The sequence below is a fragment of the Tamandua tetradactyla genome, chromosome 15 (genome assembly GCF_023851605.1).
Source record: "Tamandua tetradactyla isolate mTamTet1 chromosome 15, mTamTet1.pri, whole genome shotgun sequence".
NCBI lineage: Eukaryota > Metazoa > Chordata > Mammalia > Pilosa > Myrmecophagidae > Tamandua > Tamandua tetradactyla.
The window spans coordinates 9,257,110-9,279,452 of record NC_135341.1 but is presented as its reverse complement, the minus strand read 5'-3'; the positions used below and the strand labels follow the sequence as shown (position 1 = coordinate 9,279,452).

The window sequence follows — 22,343 nt, the reverse complement described above, 5'->3', positions numbered from 1 at the left end:
CTAATTGTTTTGTTAATTCTTTTTTTAATTAATAAAAAAAAAAAACAAAACAAAAAAAAAACAGTGAGGCCAATAACAAAGCCTATGAAGAACTCGTAAGTTGACGTTAGTATTAGTTTTAAGAAAACAGGGGTAAAAAATGTGGGCACAGCCACCTTTGACCAAGTAAAGACAATGAAAATAGACACCATAATTCCGTGAAGTGAGTGCTATGCTTCCTCCTTGGTCCCCCTTCCTCCAACCTGAAATAACTCTAATGCAGAGGTCACTGTCTCAGATTGCTGATTTTACTTATTCAGGTAGTTATAAAATGATTTTTTTAAATATCTCGTTAAAAGAACAAAAAGTTAAACACTGGCTAAACATATATTTAAAAATGAGAGCATTAGCATAATTACCCCATTTTTCCCACTAGATGTCTTTTTTGACCATTCCAAATGTAATAATGCATGGGCATTTTATTGTTATAAATTTTATTAGAACAATAGAAAATAATACATATAGATAACCATAGGATACACACACAGAAGTTTAAAGATAAATTTTATACTTTTCAATATGAAACAAGGCACATATCTCATAGAGATATTTTGCTAGAAACTACATGAAACAGAGTAATTATCCTGAAAAAGAAAAGTATAGGAACACATTATAAGAATTACTAAATAATAAAAAGGTATAACCCCATTATATTTAGCATAAAATATAGGAATTGGAGAAAGTGTTTTCCCACATTTTAACTGGAAATAACAATGGTCATATGAAACCTACGAGTCAGTCACAATTTTTCTAGGTATATACAGTATATACAGACTTCACAGAGAAAGTTATAAATAATTATCTCCTTTATGTACAATTACTTTATCTTAAATGTAACCTCTAAATGTAAATAATGTTTTATGGTGATATCAGAATTTTGCTAGTTTTTTCGTTTTTGATATCTAAACTGTTGGTTCCAAAATCTGATCTCTTTGGAAATAAGAAAAAATTCCTGCAACATGTGAAAGTGGTAAGAAAGAGGTAAAAATTGACTTCGCAATGTCTGATGCTCAATCTGCCAATTTTCATACATTCTTTACATATTGCTATGAAGTCATGTCTTCAACAATCTCTTACAAACCACATATTGAAAGAGTGAGTCATACATATCAAAGTTGGCAATATTGCCACAGTTCTAATATAAATTTAACTCAGGAACTAAAAAGCCTGCCAGACTCACTCAGACAGTTGGATTTCATTAAAAACCATCTCTGTCATCCACAAAAGGGAGGCTTCCTTAATGGAAGAAAAATTGGAAATGAAAGATCATGTGACTTTTGCATAATATTTGGTGAGGATTTAGGTCATTTCTTATTTTCTCCACCATATTTTAATAAAACCTGAAAGCCTGCCCATTGGTGTGGGGGCAACAATTATTTTTATTTAACATTTTTTTCTACTTTTCAAGAAAGGATAAAATGTGGTTATTTCCATTTTATAATATCATTTAATGAAAAAAATGATCTAGAATGGAATGTAAGCTTGAAAATGTGGTAATCATGATTTTATATGGTTAAATAAAGTAACACTTTCCACAGGTTGTGGATTGAAGGCAACAAAGCATTTTCACATTTCCTTTTTTTATCTTTTAGCAACTAAATCTTGGGGCAGAGGCAGAGAGCATGGGTTTGATTATCTCCCCCCCCCTTTTTTTTATAGATGAGTAAGTGAGAGGTAGAGAGAGTAAAGAGATTTGTAGAGTCTCACAATCAATTAATGGTGTTCTGATCCAAAGAGCATTCATCCAAGATAAGGTTTAGCAGTTTCCCAAAACACTGTTTAGTAACAGGCCACCTCCTTCCAAATAGAATACTTTCTAAATGCATTTTTCACCCTTGGGGATTAAAATGAGCATTTCCCTACAATGATACAAAGTAAGTCTTCCAGATTGTATTTGGCTTAAATAAAAGTTTTTCAGCTTAAATAAAGGTTTTTCAGCTTAAAAAAGTCTTTTGTGTGGATGCATAAGTGGAAGTGTGTCTTTAACCATAGGCAGTGTTTAAACTCATAGTTTAAGAACATTTATATCAAAACTCTAAAAGCATGTAATATGTAAATTCCTTTGGTTCATCAAGTAAATATTAAGGCATTTCAGATTTCCCTAAAAGGATTTACTGTGGTTTTTTTTTATTGTATTTATATTTTACCTATAATGAAGTAAAAAGTTAAAAATACAGAGTTGGGAAAAAAAACATGCATACTCATTGCATTTTATAAAGCACTTTTTCGTAACCAATTAAATTTCCAGTAAATAATAATAATAATAATGATTATAATAATAATAAAAGTTACTATCACCACAGGGCATTAACAATAGAGAACAGTACTATAGGTATATAACTTGACAAAGGGTGGACATTCAAATTGGCTGAAGTGGATCCTCTGGCATCCATATCTGTCAAAGAGTAAGAATATCTCATTAATAAGGATTGCACCAATAGAAGTAATCAGAGCGAAAGCAATGACTTACATCAAAACCAAATGACAGCATGAACCTAACCTGGACCACAATTTATCATTAGCCCTCATTTCATTTACTAATACAGTGTATACTGGTGGCCAAGAGGCTCTATCTGTATTGACGTGTTTAACTTTTCTCAGACTATTTCAGGCTTAATTATCTAGTATTATTTAACTTTAATTGAAATTGGAAAAACAACTCAGTCATCTTGAAAGTAATTGGACTCTACTATTAACAATTTGGAGATAATTCACTGGTTCAATTAAAGAAAATGTCATCAGATAGTGTTTAGAAAAATCTGTTTTACTCTTATGCATTTAGGCATATTTTATGTTCCCAGATAAGTTGTTGCCCATAGTGTGAACCATCATCTTTTAAAAAAGCAATCGATTGAAGTTCCATTTTCCTAAAGATGTCCTTGTGCACCCACTGGTTGGTCTATGCAAGCTCAGTAAAACCATGGGCTGTCAGATGAAAAGGTTACTCTTGATTCAGCAGCCCTAAAATGCTAAAATAATAGCTGTCCCTGCCAAACCACAGAACCTACTCCATTTAACAGTGTCATTCCACCCATCCTGTAATGTTAACTTTATTCCTTGCACTACTCTAGGCACAGGAGAGTATGTCTTATTTTAAAACTTAGAAACAAACAAATAAATAAGTAAAAGTTTAGGTTAATTTCTGCTTTTGCCCTCCTGATGTAGTTTTAGAAATGTCTGTACTCTCAAATGTTTTTTTTTTTTTTTACTATTTTTTACATTAAAACTCAGTTCTGCTATAAGTAGTTTACACTTGTTTATCTTAATTTAGTTAATTTTTGTCAGTCTCAATATTCCATCTTTATGTTTTCACAGAAAAGTAAAATTTCTACATCTTACTTTCTCTTAAATTGTTAATCATGTCATTCATTTTGTTTTGTAAATTTAAAGACAAAGATTTCACTTGTGACTGCCCAGAACTTTAGATTAGGCCAAGATCAGGAAAAGGGAACAGAATTATTTATGGCATTAAGAAACACAGGTTAGACTTCTGGGCCAAGATGGTGGCTTAGCAAGGTGCGCGTTTTAGTTCATCCTACAGAACAACTACAAAATAACCAGAAACAGTACAGAACAGCTCCTGGGGCCACATCAGTGACAGGACACACAGCGTACCCCAGTCTGGACCAGCTGGACCAGCTGCGAGCCCCCCAAAAACCATGAGTTCCCCTCCCCCACAGGCTGCTTCCCAGAGAGGAAAGGAAAGAGACATTACCAACAGCAGGGGCTGAGCCCAACCAAACACCAATTATGGAATTAATTAACAAATTTTGACTACTAAAAATAGGCCCCCAGCTTAGGTGAACATGGTCAAAGCGGAGGTCGCTCATTTTTGCCCCATTGCCAATGGGGCAGGGCTGATGGAAAAAGAAAAAAAAAGGAAACAGGTTTTTGTGGTTGTGTTTCTACAAAGGCTTGACTGCATCTGGATTCAGTGGCAGGACTTCTCAGGCTACAACTGTCCCAGGCATAGGCAGAAACAAGCTCATTTGAGGGCTTGTCTGGAGCCTGTGCCTTCCCCAGGGGAGGGGTGAAGCCCAACTCAGATGGAATTCCTCCCTCAAGGAATTCAGACACCAGGGCTTGGTAATTTGAAGCCATTAAAACCAGCCTACAACCTCTCCTCTGTCTCCACCAAATCCACAGCAGGGAGAGTCTGGCAAAGTTAAAGGTACTGCATCATCTTATGCTGGTGGGACCTGCAGTCAGACAAGCGCCACATACTGGGCAGGATAAGAAAAACAGCCCAGAGACTTCACAGGAAAGTCTTTCAACCTGCTGTGTCTCACCCTCAGGGAAAACCAAAGCAGGTGACTCTTTCCTCCTGATAGGAGGCCAGTTTGGTCTGGGAAAATCTGGCCGGAGTCTATAATACCTAAGTAGACCCTCCTAAAGGTGGGGGGGGGGGGGGGGGGGAAGGCACCATATGAGCAGGGCAAGAAACAAGAAAACAAGAACTGAAAAATTCTCCTCTGTTAAACAAAACCTAAGCTAGAGGTCCAGAAAAAGCTGAACTGAATGTCAAAGAACAGATAGAAAACAAATCCATCCAGCAAGAAAACCCTAGGTAAAAGAAGTGAAAGCAATCTCCAGAATAAACTAATTAAGGTAATTAAATGCCTAGATGCCAGCAAAAAATGACAAATCACACTAGGAAAATTGAAGCTATGGCCCAGTCAAAGGAACAAACCAACAATTCAAATGAGATACAAGGGTTGAAACAATTAATTCAGAATATACAAACAGACATAGAAAACCTCATGAAAAACCAAATCAATGAATTGAGGGAGGATACAAAGAAGGCAAGGAATGAACAAAAAGAAGAAATTGAAAGTCTGAAAACACAAATCACAGAACTTATGGGAATGAAACGCACAGTAGAAGAGATAAAAAAAAACAATGGAAACCTACAATGGTAGATTTCGAGAGGCAGAACATAGGATTAGTGAACTGGAGGACAGAACATCTGAAATCCAACAAGAAAAAGAAAATATACAGAAAAAATGGAAAAATATGAGCAGGGACTCAGGGAACTGAATGACAATATGAAGCACATGAATATATGTTTTGTGGGTGTCTCAGAAGGAAAAGAGAAGAGAAAAGGAGGAGATAAACTAATGGAAGAAATTATCACTGAAAATTTCCCAAATCTTATGAAAGACTTAAAATTACAGATCGTGCAGTGTACCCAAAAGAGAATAGAACCAAATAGATGTACTCCAAGACATTTACTAATCAGAATGTCAGAGGTAAAAGAGAAAGACAGAATCTTGAAAGCAGCAAGAGAAAAGCAATCCATCACATACAAGGGAAGCCCAATAAGACTATGCATAGATTTCTTAGCAGAAACCATGGAGGTGAGAAGACAGTGGGATGATATATTTAAATTTTAAAAGAGAAAAACTGCCAACCAAGAATTCTATATTCAGAAAAACTGTCCTTTAAAAATCAGGGAGAAATTGAAACATTTTCAGACAAACAAATCACTGAGAGAATTTGTGACCAAGAGATCAGCTCTGCAAGAAATACTAAAGGGCGCACTAGAGACAGATATGAAAAGACAGAAGAGAGAGGTGTGGAGAAGAGTTTAGTATGAGTAAAGGTAAAAAGAAGGAAAATTAGATATGACATATAAAATCCAAAAGGCAAAATGGTAGAAGAAAGTACTACCCATGCAGTAATAACACTAAATGTTAATGGATTAAACTTCCCAATCAAAAGACATAGACTGGTAGAATGGATTAAAAAACAGGACCCATCTATATGCTGTCTCTACTCAAAGGACATGAGCACAAGGACACAAAGGGACATTTGCACACCAATGTTTATAGCAGCATTAGTTACAATTACCAAGAGATGGAAACACCCAAAATGTCCATCAATAGATGGGTGGCTAAACAAACTGTGGCATATAAATATGATGGAATATTATACAGCCGTAAGACAGAATAAAGTTATGAAATATGTAACAACATGGATGGCCCTTAAGGACATTATGCTGAGTGAGATTAGCCAAAAAGAAAAGGACAAATACTGTATGGTCTCACTGATATGAACTGACATTAGTGAATAAACTTGGAATATTTAGTTGGTAACAGAGATCATCAGAAGATAGAAATAGGGTAAGATATTGGGTAATTGGAGCTGAAAGTGATACAGATTGTGCAACAGGACTGAATATAAAAACTCAGAAATGGACAGCACAATACTACCTAACTGTAATACAATTATGTTAAAACACTGAATGAAGCTGAATGTGAGAATAATAGAGGGAGGAGGCTGGGGGCATAAATGAAATCACAAAGGAAGATAGACGATAAAGATTGAGATGGTATAATCTAGGCATCTTAGAGTGTATAATGATAGTGACTAAATGTTCAAATTTAAAAATTGTTTTTGCATGAGGAAGAACAAAGGAATGTCATTACTGCAGGGTGATGAAAATAGATGGTAATTAATATTCTAAAATTTCAACTTATGTGTGAGGCTAAAGCAAAAAGTGTTTATTTGGTACAAAATTTATATTTTAACTAGTGCGTTTCCTAATATATCTTATGTAGATAGTTGGTTGAACAACATAAGTACATGGAACCTTGGGTAGGACATGAGATTTTGTTGGTTTGTCCAGAGTGATGCCCAGATGAATCCCAGAGTGATTTGTTCAGTGAGTGGGAAAGTATTTGCAAAGTCCCCTTCAGGGAATGGTGAGAACGGGGGAAATTTCAACCTCCCCAATTTGAATTCTTGATATTCTCAAGAGCAGTGTGGACAACTAAAGATATAGGCTGAGCCCCCAGTCTTGGGGTTTGTTCATATGAAACTTAACCCCACAAAGGATAGGCCAAGCCTACTTAAAATTAGGCCTAAGGGTCACACCCAAGAGAACCTCTTTCGTTGCTCAGATGTGGCCTCGCTCTCCAGCCAACACAACAAGCAAACTCACCACCCTCCCCTTCTCTATGTGGGACATGACTCCCAGAGGTGTGGATCTTCCTGGCAACATGGGACAGAAATCCTAGAATGAGCTGAGACTCAGCATCAAGGGATTGAGAAAAACTCTAGAATGAGCTGAGACCCAGCATCAAGGGATTGAGAAAACCTTCTCGACTATGGGGTAAGAGTGAAATGAGACAAAGTGTCAATGGCTGAGAGATTCCAAACAGAGTCGAGAGGTTATCCTGAAGGTTATTTTTACGCATTAAGTAGATATCACCTTGTTATCCAAGATATAATGGAGAGGCTGGAGGGAATTGCCTGAAAATGTAGAGCTGTGTTCCAGTAGCCATGTTTCTTGATGATGATGTATAATGATACAGCTTTCACAATGTGACTGTGTGATTGTGAAAATCTTGTGTCTGATGCTCCTTTTATCTACCTTGTCAACAGATGAGTAGAACATATGGAATAAAAATAAATAATAGGGAGAACAAATGTTCAAATAAATTTAGTTTGAAATGCTAGTGATCAATGAAAGGGAAGGGTAAGAGGTATGGTATGTATAATTTTTTTCTGTTTTCACTTTATTTTTCTGCTTTTTATTTCTTTTTCTGAATTGATTAAATGTTCTAAGAAATGATCATGACAATGAATATGCAGCTGTGATGATATTGTGAATTACTGATTATCTATATAGAACGGAATGATCATATGTTAAGAATGTGTTTCTTTCTTGTAATAGTTTTTTAAAAATTTAAAAATTAATTTAAAAAATGGGAAAAAGAAGAACTACAGGTTAGAATATGAAGACTCAAGGGTACTTAAATTAAGGCCCCAAAACCCCAAGCTTGGGATTTAAAAAAGAAGATAAAATTTGTTCTACTATTATCATCGTAAAACACATATGCAGACGTCTGTTTCCCTTAACACCCAAGGTATAATTTCTATAGTAAAATCGGTTTCCTTTGGATTTTGAAAGAAAGAGTTAGGGACAACCTCCTTTGAAATCTGAAACTGAGAATTTTTTTTAAATGCATCTTGTGGTTTGGCAAACAGAAGTGATTTATGATCTTACCAATATTAATTTAATTGCTTTACTTTTTAAGGAATTGGTAAGATTCTTCTATATTGTAGGAGGCAAATAATTGAAGTATAAAGGCCTTCGGAATAGCCTGTGGGTTCGATGTGGCCCTTGAGAAAATGCTTAGGGAATTCCATTTTTACAGGTAATCCAACGGCAAATTAACGGTAATAGCTCAAAATGAAAATGAAAATTCAAATTGGTAAAGCTTTGCTAAATATCTTGACGTCTTTTCTGTTTTCCATCCCTCCCGCCCTTATCGCTCACATTCATTGACTTTCTCAGCCTTCAGATGAATGACATGGTGGGAACAAAGAATGGATAGAGGAACACTGATTGAATCACTTCTGGGGGCTTGTAACATTTATGTTGGAGATAAAGCAAATATCAACCTCAACCAACTTACTGGTTATTCTTGGAATCCTGATCTGTTCACTACTGGTCCCATCCCCTCCATCTGTTGTGGCCTTAACTTCAATGATGTAATCCTCTTTAATGGGCAGCAAAAGTTCAGCTGAAGTGTTATTTGTGCTCAGCACCTGCACATTATTTTGACTGCTAGTCCTATAGAAAACCTAAAATGCATGAAAAAATACACTCATTATTTATTATATTGCCTGCTTTTGTTTTCTTCACCGCATGTATCCCTCTGAAATTATCTTATTTACTTTGTCTTTCTATAGCCATTAGAATGTAAGTCCCATTCACACCTCTAAATGTAGGTCTTAGATATAGAGATGAGCCCACAGTAGAATCATCAGACTCTCAAAATCAAGGACAGGAAAAGTGAATTCTTGTTTAGAAAAGTTTGCTGGGTTGGGTATTTGTAAGGCTGGAAAGGTAGGGTAGGGCCATACAGTATGGGTCTTGAATTCCAGACTGAGGAATTAAAATCAACATTTTAGCTGATTTTTAAGTAGTAGGTGAGTGAGCACCAGAAATACTACACGGGTTAACACAATGAACAATTTACACACACTATGCCCACAATTCCAATTTGAGCAGAATTATTTCACTTAAATTTATATTTAAGAAATCAACCATTTTGGAAACAAACTTTTTTTTTAATTAAAAGTCTAATATCCACATACCAAAATTAGATTATAGAAACCATGTCTTCAACTTTTAGAAAAATTCATTTAAATCTAGATCTCGAGAAAGTAGTGCCAGAAGTAAGGAAAGAACTTACTTTATATCCCGTTACTTCTGATTCATTCTCCATTGCTTTCACTTGCTCCCAATTAAGTAACACTTTAGTATCTGTGGCATTCCAAACAACATTTCCAGGTGGCTGACTGGGAGCTTTAAATGAAAAATGAAAAAATTAAAATGAATTTGAGCATGATGTGATATTTTACATGGGGGCAGATAAACTACTGTTACAGGAGGCTGGCACAAGTAGAGTAGTATTTCTTTGGTAATGTATGGTATATACGTGGAAAAAGAAAAAAAAACTGACCAGCTAAATTTCCCTTTACAAAGGCATTTCAATTAAATTGTGAGATAATTCATTTTCACCATATTCATCATATACTTTAGGGCATTTCTCACATTTCATGGCAACCTGTTGATAGTAGTAATAAGGAAATTCCTTTATTCATCACTAGAGGGACGTGTGTTACTGAGCCAAGCAGTACGATCAGTTTTGACAAGTAGAGGTTGAGAGAAATTGGCAAATAAGCAGAGAAAAGTCACAAAAAAATAAGTGTGGATGATTTTTGAGCCAACCTTGAACGATGAGAATTGCAAAGATGTGTAGCAATTAAAAATAAAGATTACTTAGTGTTATGGTTTAAAAGGATGTATGCCCCTTAGAAAAGCCATGTTTTAATCAAAATCCTATTTCATGAACGTAGAATAATCCCTATTCAATACTGTATGATTAGGTGACGCCATGTCTCCACCCATTTGGGTGGGTCTTGATTGGTTTATTTGAGTCCTATAAAAGAGGAAACGTTTTGGAGAATGGGAGATTCAGAGAGAGCAGAGAAGAACAACATAGCCATGAGAGCAGAGAGCCCACAAGCCAGTGACCTTTGGAGATGGGGAAGAAAAATGCCTCCTGGGGAGCTTCATGAAGCAGGAAGCCAGGAGAGAAAGTAGCAGATGATGCCTTGCTCACCATGTGCCTTTTCAGCTGAGAGAGAAACTGTGACTATGTTTGCCATGAGCCCTTCCAGATGAGAGAGGAACCCTGACTGTGTTTGCCATGTGCCCTTCCACTTGAGAAAGAAACCCTGAACTTCATTGGCCTTCTTGAACCAAGGATCTTTTCCTGGATGCCTTAGATTGGACATTTCTATAGACTTGCTTTTATTGGGACATTTTCTAGGCCTTAGAACTGTAAACTAGCAACTCATTAAATTTCCCCTTTTAAAAGCCATTCTGTTTCTGGTATATTGCATTCCGGCAGCTAGCAAACGAGAACACTTGGATTTATTCCCATGATGTAATAGCTACACATGAATTAATTCACCAGAGACTCTACTTTAAACTCTTCATTTTCCAAGTGTTAATCAATTGTTCAGAAAAATAAGACAAAACATTAAAAAGTCAGTGAGAATTCCATTATAGAATGAATGAAACTCTCTGAGGTTTATAAACATAGAATAATAGTTTAAATCCCTCTGCTGAGCACAGACAGTAAACTCACACTTGGGGGGTACATAGTACTTGTCAATGGCAACATAGACAAAACACTGAGAATTCAGCTTCTTGTCAATCACAAAATAGCAAACATAGTATTATTCATTTGGCAATAGCATCATAAAATCATAATCATCACAAACAGTGTTGAATTTAACCACTGAATATGATTTGGTTAAATGAACTTGTACGAGGACAATGATTGTCTAGAGAAATTTCTAAACATCATTGACTCATGCCATGAGGGAAAGATGGCTGGAATTACACATGAAAGAGCTCTCAGATGCATCTATGTGAATAATGACAAACATCATTATATTCCTTGTAGATGATTTGCATATTGTCTGCTCTTTATTCTATGCTGCCTTTAAATTTTGTGATTTGGTATTAATAATGAGTTTGGGTCAGCTATAAGTATTCAAGCTGCAACACTTTGATAACAGAAATGACATAGAGAATATATGTCTTAGGGTTGCAATACAAATGGCTCTGCTCTGGTAGCTCAATCCAAGTGAAATGAATACATAACTGTTAGAATATTTTCCCAAAGTCTGTATCCTGTCAACACTATAAAGGGCAGGTTTGATTTGCTGCAGCTCTGAAAACCCACATCAGCTTGCTTTGTCCTACCAAAAATTTTGCTCTTGGAAGTTACGGGAAACTGGCTGAATCACCCATCCCAACACCAGCCTTGCAGAAGAAATGACTGCAAGTATAACTTGGGGATCATCTTGCATGCAAACCAACATAGATGAATTGAATTGGTTCAGCCTGCATTCAGTAATTTTTGGAAGGATAAAAAGAACAAAGAAAGAAAAATGGAAAAGAAGGAAAAATAAAGGGTTTATTCTGTGTCTGATGACTCTTATTTTGAATAACATTGGCGTTTACTGAGCACCAGATAATTATGTCCCAGTTTCACCATATTTGCCATTAAAATTAAAAACTGTCTCACAAACACTTTTAAAATTTTGAGAATTCTTTATTTTACAGAGTACCAGAAACAGTTAGAAGCATATCAAGCTCATTAGTGTACACATATTGATGTTTGGGAATTCATTCAACTAATCTTTTGGTAAGGCAAAGCATGCTGAAGTATGTTATCTGGTCAGCATTAAATCAAACCTTTCCTGGATAGTGTTGATGGAACATGGGGAATTTCAGACTTTAGGAAAATGTTCTAATAGTTGTGCATTCATATCATTGGATGGAATCACCTCTCTTACCACCTTTGCCGGTTTGAAAGTGTTATGTACCCTAGAAAAGCCATATTTTAATCTTGAACCAATCTTGTGGGAGCAACCATTTCTTTTAATCCTGATTCAACACTGTAAGTTGGAATTTTCTGATTAGATTATCCACACAGAGATATGACATATGCCCAATGGTGGGTGTGACATTTTGATTAGATGGAGATGTGACTCCATTCATCCCGGGTAGATCTTGATTAGTTTACTAGAGACTTTAAAAGAGGAAACATTTGGAGCTGAAAGATCCAGAAACAACAGAAACGATACAGCTCAAAGAAAAAACAGAGACATGGATGTTTGGAGATGCTTGGAGTTCAGGAGATGTTGCCATAAGATGTTAAGCAAACCGGAACCTGGGGAGAGCCCAGGGAAGCCAAGAGCCAATCCCTAATAAGCAAAGTGAGGGACCCTAAAAGGAACAGAGGCTGAAAGCAATGGAGCCCAAGAGCAAGGGGCCAGCAGATGCCAGCCATGTGATTTCCCAGCTGACAGAGGTGTTCCTGACACATCAGTATTTCTTGAACGAAGGTAAACTCTTGTTGGTGCCTTAATTTGGACACTTCCTTAGAACTGCAAGCTTGTAACTTATTAAATCCCCCTTTCTAAAAGCTGTTCCAGTTCTGGTATATTGCATTCCAACATCTACCAAACTAACACACCACCACTGCTAAGAATAAAAGTTTCTGAGTAATTTGGGACTAGATAAACTTTCCTTCTATGTTCAAAATTCTATTATTGTAGTAAATAATGCCCATTAAACATCTATAATACATTAGGCAATGTAGAATGTGCTGTTATATAATTCACTTAACCCTCATTCCACCGCATTACAATAATGCTCATTTCTATATAGGGTGATGTAGGCCCAGGCTTTTAAAAGAGAAAGAAAAGCTTGCTAAGATATACAACTAATAAGGATATTTTTGCAGATTCAAACCAGCTCTGTTTAACTCCGTTACATCATGCTAAGCATCTGTGACCTTAACTCTTAAATAACTAGTGAAAAATTCATAAATGATATCAAAATGAATAACAAAACTGTGTGTTCCAAAGGACATTGAATGCCCACTATCTAAGGAATGCTTTTCCCGGCTTCTCAAATGAAAGTAGGGCCTCTTTACATATATTCTTTTCTTCAAAGTCCTCATCACAAGCATAATTTTACACCTAAATTTGTTTTTACTTTAATACCCAGTTTCCTGACTAAAGTATAAGTGTCTTGCAAAGGTACACTGGTCTCTGACATAAATAAATGTGTGCTTATTTTTAGTCACTAACCCAGTGTTTTGCAAAGAGTGGATATCAAATCAATATTTGTGTATCACTGACTGATGTTTGAATGAAAGAAACACATCCTTAAGGATTAAGGAATAATTTTGTAGTGTCAATGGCATAAAGATGCAGAATAAGTATTGGAAAACAGCATTCACCACAGTAGCAGCAGGGCAACATTTGTCTGGTGACAGTTCTCAATAATGGCAAGTCAGAATTTAGACACACAACTGAAAGCTTACCAGGGGATGTCCCAATAAGTGCTATAAATTTCACCAAGGCAAAACTGGACCATGTAACATTGGACATCAGCCTTGAGAACTGAATTTAAATATGGATGACTATATTGAGACTTACATGATAAAGAATAGAACACAAAGACAGACCCACAGAAGAAAAACAGGAAACATTTGATGTGTGAATTAAATACTTGGATTATTTGTTCAAGTCACATCTATTATTCTTTGTGAAAATCAAGAAAAATGAATAAGGAGGTGACATCTGGAGTGGATTTAGAAAGGTGAACATAAATTTTAGAAACAGGGCAGGGGTGTGGAGAGGACTGCGTCCCAGGCAGAGGGAAACATACATGCCACAAAAGAAAGGAATGAAACAGCATGGTGCACTGGGAAACTTAGAAGTTCTTACTGGTAAAAATAAAGTGGCAAGGTAAAGAGATCACGGTAGATGCATTTGGAGCAGCAGGTATGAGCCAGATTAAAAGACCAAAAGTACTAAAAGAGGATCTGCAGAAGATTGGGAAGGCATTGAGGGAATGGAAGTGTTCTAGTTTGCTAGCTGTCAGAATGCAACACACCAGAGACGGATTGGCTTTTAATAAAAGGGGATTTATTTTGTTAGTTCTTCAGAGGAGAGGCAGCTAACTTTCCACTGAGGTTCTTTCTTATGTGGGAAGGAACAGGGCAATCTCTGCTAGCCTTCTCTCCAGGCCTCTGGGTTCCAACAGCTTTCCCCGGGGTTATTTCTTTCTGCATCTCCAAAGGCCTGGGCTGAGCTGCGAGTGCTGAGATGAGGTACACTGAGCTGCCTGGGCTGTGCTACATTGAGCTCTCTCATTCAAGTTTCCAGCCAATTAACTAAAACGGCACACCTCCTAGCTGACTGCAGATGTAATCAGCAACAAATGAGGTTCACGTACCATTGGCTCATGTCCACGCAACAGAATTAAGCACATTCACCTGACCAAGTTGACAACTGAATCTAACTACCACAGGAAGTAGGAAAGCAATGGTATTAGAACTATTTTGTCATCAGGTCTGTTCTCATATATCTTCTGGGAGATTAAGAGAGAAGGAGGAGAAGCTGAGGAGAAGAGCTACTGGGAGTGTACTGTAACATTTTGCATAAGAGATAACAAAGGCAGAGAGATGACAGTGGGGTTGGAGGGGTGGGATATCTGAAATTTGTGTATGGAGCAACAGGTCATGATGATTGAGATAATCTGGGTTGTGGTGATGAGAAGTAATGTTAATCCTGGCTCGGTAAACTGTGTGAATGACATATATGAAGAAGAAGGGAATTTTAAGAACATACACTTGCTGTGATTAATTATACAAAACTCAATATATTTTTCCACTCTTTTCCTGGACCACCTGATGGTGATGAGATGACTTAAGTGATAAGTGCTTGTTATCACCAGTAGTTAAGAATACTTTGCAAGAGAACTTCACTTGAGAAGACTAAAATCAGCATTTGTAATTAAACTGCTTAAGCAAATGGCATTGTACAGAAATCAAGTAGCTGAAAGCCAATTTCTCTTAAATAATGAAGTATTTTTATCTTGGAATTACCCACACTATTATAAATAGATGTAATTCCTTATCATAGGAAATCACTCAATTTTAAAAAACATGATAAAAACATCTATTTCTAGACTCATGTATAGCAACTCAGAAAATACTGGCCAGGGTGTCCAACCAAAAAAATCAGGAAAGATGTAGTTTGTTTTCAATAACCGGGAATTTCCTTGAACTACAAAGCAGAAACATTTACAGTTGGCACCAGCATTCACAGGCAAAAACGGCCAGAGGAATTACTGGATTTTGCATTATCCCAAACTTTCTTTGAATTCTGATAAATTTCAATATAATATTGTTATCTTTCTTTGAAACTTATAAAATCAGGAATAAAGTTGTTGAAGTCCATACAGCAGAAAACAGCAACTGCCATATATGAGGAACATGAATTAATTAAGCAATGTGTCCCAGTGTTGTGTGCATGATTTGTGCTATATCAGGCAAAAATCTGAGCAGGCCACAAACATATGCGATATGTGATACACAGACAAGTTACCAAATAACATTCTGTTACCTAGAGAGAAATTTCTTTTTGGTCTTCCCAGATTTTTAATATATCTCTAATACTGACATCTTAAAAAAGATGGAGCCAGAATAGAGTTTTGGATATTCAAGAACATGTTGCTAATATTTAAAAAAGAGGGTGGCTTTTTTCATTGTACTTATTATTATTAAATGCATGACTCTGTCAACATCTATCTATAACAATGATACTGGTTTTCCATTATTCAAATAAGTAATGAAACTTAGTTTCCATTTTAAAAAATTTAAGCAAAAATTGTAAGTTAATTTTTTTTCTTGCACGGGCAGGCACCAGGAATCTGTAAATTAAGTTTTAAGAAAAGTGTTAGGTACATATTGGTAGGGGAGGTCCAAAAATGTGGCAAAAATTGAAAAAGTGGATCACATATAAAATGTGGGAAACCCTGCATTAAAATGTATCTAGGGGCAGTGCGATGGTGGCTCAGTGGCAGAATTCTCACCTGCCATGCCAGAGACCCAGGTTCGATTCCCGATGTCTGCCCATGCAAAAACAATACAGGGTGGGCCACGGTGTCTCAGCAGGCAAGAACGCTTGCCTGCCATGCCAGAGGACCCGGGATCGATTCCCGGTGCCTGCCCATGTAAAAAACAAACAAACAAACAAAAACAATACAAAACAAAACCCACAGAAAACTGTATCCAGAGCCATAGTTTCAAGTGGAGGTTTGCATAATTGGTGTCTAGAAAAACATTTAAACTTTCAAATTATGAGTATCCAAAAAATTTGAAACATTCTGACAGATAATTCTCATGTTTGTCTTACACACACTTTCTTTCCATTTCCTGAAGATATTCCTAACTGGTTTCCTGATATTCAGACAACTGATTTTAGCTAAACTTACATGGCTGAGCATCCACTTGGGAAAGCAAAGACTCACGTGTGACACTTACTGTACCATTTAATATTACTCTATTTTCCCAAGTGGATAGAGATGTACAATAACCAGCAGATGAATAAAAAGACAGGCTCCCCTTGTTCAATTGTAGAGTCTCAGTATGTGATCCAGGCCAGACTAACTCAATTTTTCTCCCAACACACTACAAAAATGGGTTCAGGAGTAGATGTTAGCCTAAGCTGAACCAAAAATAACTCTACTTAGCCCTGAGTGGAATAATAAGAAAGGAATTGCCCATATCATCCAAAGCATTGGTTGATAGAAAATTGGCCTTGAGGTACTCACTAGTTATAAGTTATAACTTGTTATCTCAAAGAAGGAACCTATAGAGAATAAGGCAATCATGGACCAGAGGCAAGAGATGCAAAGAGTAATTGTGTATTCAACAAATACTTATTGGGCAGCAGTTATGATCACTTAGACACTAGGCTTAGAGTAATGTTCAAAACAGGCAACACAACAGCTTCAAGGAGCTTAGAATCCAGCCCATGCAGACTGGGGCAAAGAAAAACAAAACAGATAAGTAAAAGACATGTTTGGTAGCTTTATCTTAATGCTATACATAAGAATAAAGTAGGGAAAGAGACAGAAGGTGTGAGGGCCTGTGTTCTAGTTTGCTAGCTGCCAGAATGCAATATACCAGAAACAGAATGGCTTTTAAAGGGGGAATTTAATAAGTTGCTAGCTTACAGTTCTAAGGCCAAGAAAGTGTCCCAATTAAAACAAGTCTAAAGAAATGTCCAATCAAAGGCATCCAGGGAAAGATACCTTGGTTCAAGAAGGCCGATAAAGTTCAGGGTTTCTGTCTCAAGTGAGAAGGCACATGGCAAACACAGTCAGGGCTTCTCTCTCAGCTGGAAGGGCACGCAGCGAACATGGCGTCATCTGCTAGCTTTCTCTCCTGGCTTCCGGTTTCGTGAAGCTCCCCAGGAGGTGTTTTCCTTCTTCATCTCCAAAGGTCACTGGCTGGTGGACTCTCTGCTTCGTGGTGCTGCAGCATTCTCTGCTCTCGCTGAGTCTCTTATTCTCCAGAACGTTTCCTCTTTTATAGGACTCCAATAAAGCAATCAAGACCCACCCAAATGGGTGGAGACATGTCGTCCCCTAATCCAGTTTAACAACCATTCTTGACTAAATTACATCATCCAGGGAGATAATCTCATTACAGTTTCAAACATACAGCATTGAATAGAGATTATTCTACCTTTATGAAATGGGATTTATATTAAAACATGGCTTTTCTTAGGGGGCATACTTCCTTTCAAACCAGCACAGCCTGCAACCTCAAATTTAACATTTGAATCTGGAAGAGATGGGAGGACCATGCTACATGGATTTCTGGAGTAGAAGCTTTCTCAGTTGAAGGAACAGCAAATGTAAAGGTCCTTAAATTAAAAACTGAGTGAGAAGAAGCATAGTAGGAAATGGGTTGGAGCAAGGACTGGGGGATGGATTATATCAGGCTTTGTGAGCATTTTAAGGATTTGGCAATTGTTTTAGGTGGGATAGAAAGTCATAGGATGATTTCATGCAGAGAAGTGACATAATTAGGGTCACTCTCACCTAAGGGAAGCAGGGGCAGAAATGGATTGAAGAGTGAGTGGCTGTTCCACTGAAGGCAGCATGCACCAGGCTCTCAGCAACTCATACAACAGAAGTGGTAGATTCTGGTTAAATTTAGGTCAGATTCTAGATTAGTTGTATAGTATGAGAGAAAGAGAGGAGTCAAGGGTGACTCCAAGAATTTTATCCTGTACAATGAAATAAAAAAGCTGTATTTACTGAGATGGGGAAGATTGTAGACACAACAGGTTTTAAATGGCATGAAAGAAGTAACCAAGAACTCAGTTGTAGAAATGTTTAGCTTGAGTTCTTCTTCTTGTAGGGGGGTGCATGGTCTGGTAATTGAACCTGGGTCTCCCACATGGAGGGTGAGCATTCTACCACTGAACCACTAGTTCAAGATTCTATTAGACAATTTTTGAGGACATTATTTGAGTGCCTGGGTCCAGCCAAATGTAAAACCAAAACTATCACTTGACTTTTCAGTTACACAAACAAGAGTCTTTGCTTGCAACCTCTGAACATAAAACTCCTATTTTAAAAATTTTGGATGCCAATGGATTTCATCATCTATGAACCATCTGCAAATTTTTCATATCAATTCCTTTAGATAAGAGTCCTTTCTATTTGGATTGCAAATGACAGAGACCCAACTTGGATTATTTTTCAGAAGCTGATTAGTATTTAACTTAGAATTGGTTTTAAGAAACATAAGTATTTAAACATCAAAAATTAAGGGTTAAATAGAAGCTAAAGTACTTAACTTGAGAATCCCGGTGTTATTTCATAATAATAAAAAATATCACCCAAGAGTTGTACTGAAATAAAGTCTTGGATACTGCATTCCATGAAACTTTTGTACACATTAAGCATGATGATAAAGATCTACAGCATGTGTTTTGAATTCATAACATGCAGTCAAGCGGGCGTACATTGTTTCAGGCTGCCTGCTTCTTTAATTTCCATTCATTTATTCAGCTATCCACTTACCACTGAGCAGTAGCTATGTACTGTGTTTGTGCTGGACAGCCTAAGTGAACAAGACTCAGAGGGGCTCTATCTCCATGAAGCTTACAATCCAGGACTGGGAGATAATACATTTCTATTTTATCACCTATTCCTTGTACTTTGTTGTGGCAGCTCTAGGAAATTAAGCCATTAACATCATTTTTATCATTATTATCATGCAAAAATTATTACTTTTCATTATTTATTTATATGTTATCTCTAAATTCTGAAGGAGACTTGCTTCCTTGTAAATTTTATTTTATTCATTTTACATTATCATGATATTTCTATTGACATATTATTTCCCTCTGGCTTAATAATTCACTATGTTATTCACTGATTCCACCATGATGTCACACTGTCTTTTTCAATACTAATTTCCTAGTATGTAATCACATCAATTATTAAGTCAGTGGAAAGAGTCAGATCAACTGGCTTGCAGAGAGTTTGGTAAACGGAATTTTTGACTTATGCTGTGCTTTGAATGTATAAATAATGATGTATATTCCTAATTCAGAACTGTTTTTGAGGAGACCAAACATATTGAGGAAAAATATATAAATACCAAATCTTTCAGTTTAAATATTTCCAAACCCACATGCTCCTGGTCTAACTGCAACCATGTATTATGAATAAGAGGTTGGGTCAGACTTCCCTAATAATTAAGGATAATGTTTAATTTTCATATTGGTTGCTTGCAAATGGATGGTACTAAGGAATTTGAATGGTTGTTGCTAAACTTTTGCTATGCAATGTTCATTAGTAAGTTGGGAACCAGACTTTCTTTTCTATAGATAATGCAAAGATAAACATTTGAATTTCCCTGAATCAATTAACACTGGTTAATTAAAATCCAAGATAGTAGAACTATGTTTCCGTAGATTCTAAGTAATCTACAACAATGCTATCCAATTATATTCACAATGCTGCAAATGAACGGAAGAATTGGTTTTATTTTCATTAGGAGAGTTCTTAACAACAAATGTATAACAATTTTGGAATTACCTAAGAAATGCAGAAATGAATTAATAAAATTGGCAATCCAGCATAATAATCATCTATGCTTACATAAAGCCAATTAAGCAAACACTTTTACTGAATTAATATTGAAAATAAATTAAAGGAAAAATTTTTTAGTAAGTAAAATTAATGTATCACTGTGCTAAAGATACCTAACCCCTTCATACCCCATTTTCCTTACTTTCAAAATAGAAATAATAATGCTACCACTCCCATGGGGCTGTTATGAGGATTAAATATGGGACTCACATAAATCATTTAAGATGCAGAATTTTCTAGAACACTGTTAGCAATTATGATGGAAATGAAGGCAACTCAAATGGTTGCACTGTGAGAAAGTAGCTATGAAATACAGTGGCAAAATATATAATTGTGCTATCAGTCTAACTGCAATGCATGCAGGAGACTAAGAAATTGTAAAATACTGATTTTCAGGTATATTAATTTAGATCATGTTAAGTCTAACTCCTAAGCTTGTAAATGTACCTGTGAATACATAGCTAACAAAGACTCAGTTTGAACCTGGTAAAACATTTTAAAGTATTAATATATTCATGTTGATCAATATATTCTGATGGTAACATTTTAACATGCACTGCTATCTTTTAAGTAATATTGGAATGAAAAAAAGGGAAAATATCACTCTTGGCTTTTTGGCTGGAATTTTAACTTATTCACACTTAGTAGAGATAATCAGTCTTTGAAAAACTGAAAATAAACCCAATTTTGCTTTTAACATGGTACAGGAAAAATGGATAGATCTTACGGAACACTCCACAGTAAGGTTTTTCAAAAGATGAACATTCAGTTTGCATGAGGTCTCTACCTAAAGATTTAGGGATATAATGAAGATGAAGATATGTGTGGTTCTGAGTAAATACACATTTGGAGTTAGACATATCAATCAGTAAAATTATTGTGTTGTCCATTTAAAATGATAAAGAAGGCTATCATTTTAAATGCAAACTATTTTCCTTGTGATTAAAAAATATGAATACTTGTATATGAATGTTCACAGAAGCATTATTCACAGTAGCCAAAATACTGAAACAGCCCAAATGCCTATCAATGGATGAAGGATAAAAAAAAGTGCAGAATATTCATACAATGTAATATTACTCAGCAAAAAAGAGAGCAAAGTATTGATAAATATTACAATGTGGATAAAACTTGAAAATATTGAAGAGTGAAAGATGCTAGGTACAAAAGGTCAAATATTATAAGCTTCCATTTATATGAAATATCTAGAATATGTAAATGCAGAGTCAGGAAGCCAGGTTTCTTTCTTGGTGGTTGTCAGAGGCTTGCTGGGATGGGGAATAGGAAGTGACTATTTAATGGGAACAGGGCTTTTTTGGGGGGGTGTTGAAAATGAAAAAAGATAGAGGTGATGGTTGACTAATGTGCTAAGTGCCACTAAATTGCACTTTAAAATAGTTAATTTTATGTTAAGTGACTTTCATATCTCAAAAAAAAAAATCTAGGGTGTACGAGTGGTTCAGTGGTAGAATGCTCGCCTTTCACGTGGGAGACCCGGGTTCAATTTCCAGACCATGCACCCCCAAAATAAATAAATACATAAATAAATCAATCAGAAGACGCATACGTGTTTTCTTGGTTGTTGCATTAACTGTGGCACTAAAAGGCCCAGAACCAGCGCTGTTGTAAGCCCGGACAGTGGTGTAATATGCCAAATTGCTCTTCAGGCCACGGAGTCTGGCTGACGTCTCGCCTCCTGCCACTTTCACTTTGCTTGATGATTCCTCTTCTTCACCATCATTCCAGTACCACACCTGGTGGACAGCGACATAAAAATGCAAAGGGTTGACAAAATACTGCCCTCGACATGAAGTGATTTTAGTTAAAATGAGCACTGTTGAGTTATTTATTTTCGATAAATGTTTACCAGGGACTTACTGTGTTCTGGGTGCTACATTAGGTTTTGTGGCACAGCAGTGAAAAGACAGAAAAGAGACTTTCGGATGAGGCAGATGATAAAGTGGTAAACAAATGAACCAGATAAATTCAGAGAGTAGATGCAAAAGTATTACCAGATGACAGAATTTTAAATGGAGGAATTAAGGGAAAATCTGCATATCTGATCAAGTGTGCTGTTCCCTTTTCAAGCCCCTAATCAACTCTTAGCCCCAGTTCAAATCCAGAATGTTGGCAGCCAGGCTTAAACCTCTTTGGAGTGGAGCTTCCATCTAGGAGGAATATGAACTGTAAGAGAAAAGATATCAGAAAGCCCATTGGCCTCTGGATTGTCCTA

At 36.3% G+C, this 22,343-nt stretch overlaps 1 protein-coding gene across 3 annotated transcripts in view; it reads right to left on the bottom strand.

The window, feature by feature from the left end:
- Window positions 1–576: 576 nt before the first annotated feature.
- CNTN3 (contactin 3) overlaps window positions 577–22,343 on the bottom strand; it is a 371,507-nt gene continuing 349,740 nt past the window's right edge. For all 3 annotated transcript variants that reach the window (XM_077128680.1, XM_077128682.1, XM_077128681.1), the window contains 4 exons: window positions 21,678–21,864; window positions 9,246–9,358; window positions 8,463–8,631; window positions 577–2,434 (listed from right to left, as the gene is read on the bottom strand). In XM_077128680.1, coding sequence (XP_076984795.1) covers window positions 2,334–2,434; window positions 8,463–8,631; window positions 9,246–9,358; window positions 21,678–21,864 — 570 coding nt within the window. In that variant the 3' untranslated portion in view covers window positions 577–2,333. The remainder of the gene's footprint in view (window positions 2,435–8,462; window positions 8,632–9,245; window positions 9,359–21,677; window positions 21,865–22,343) is intronic.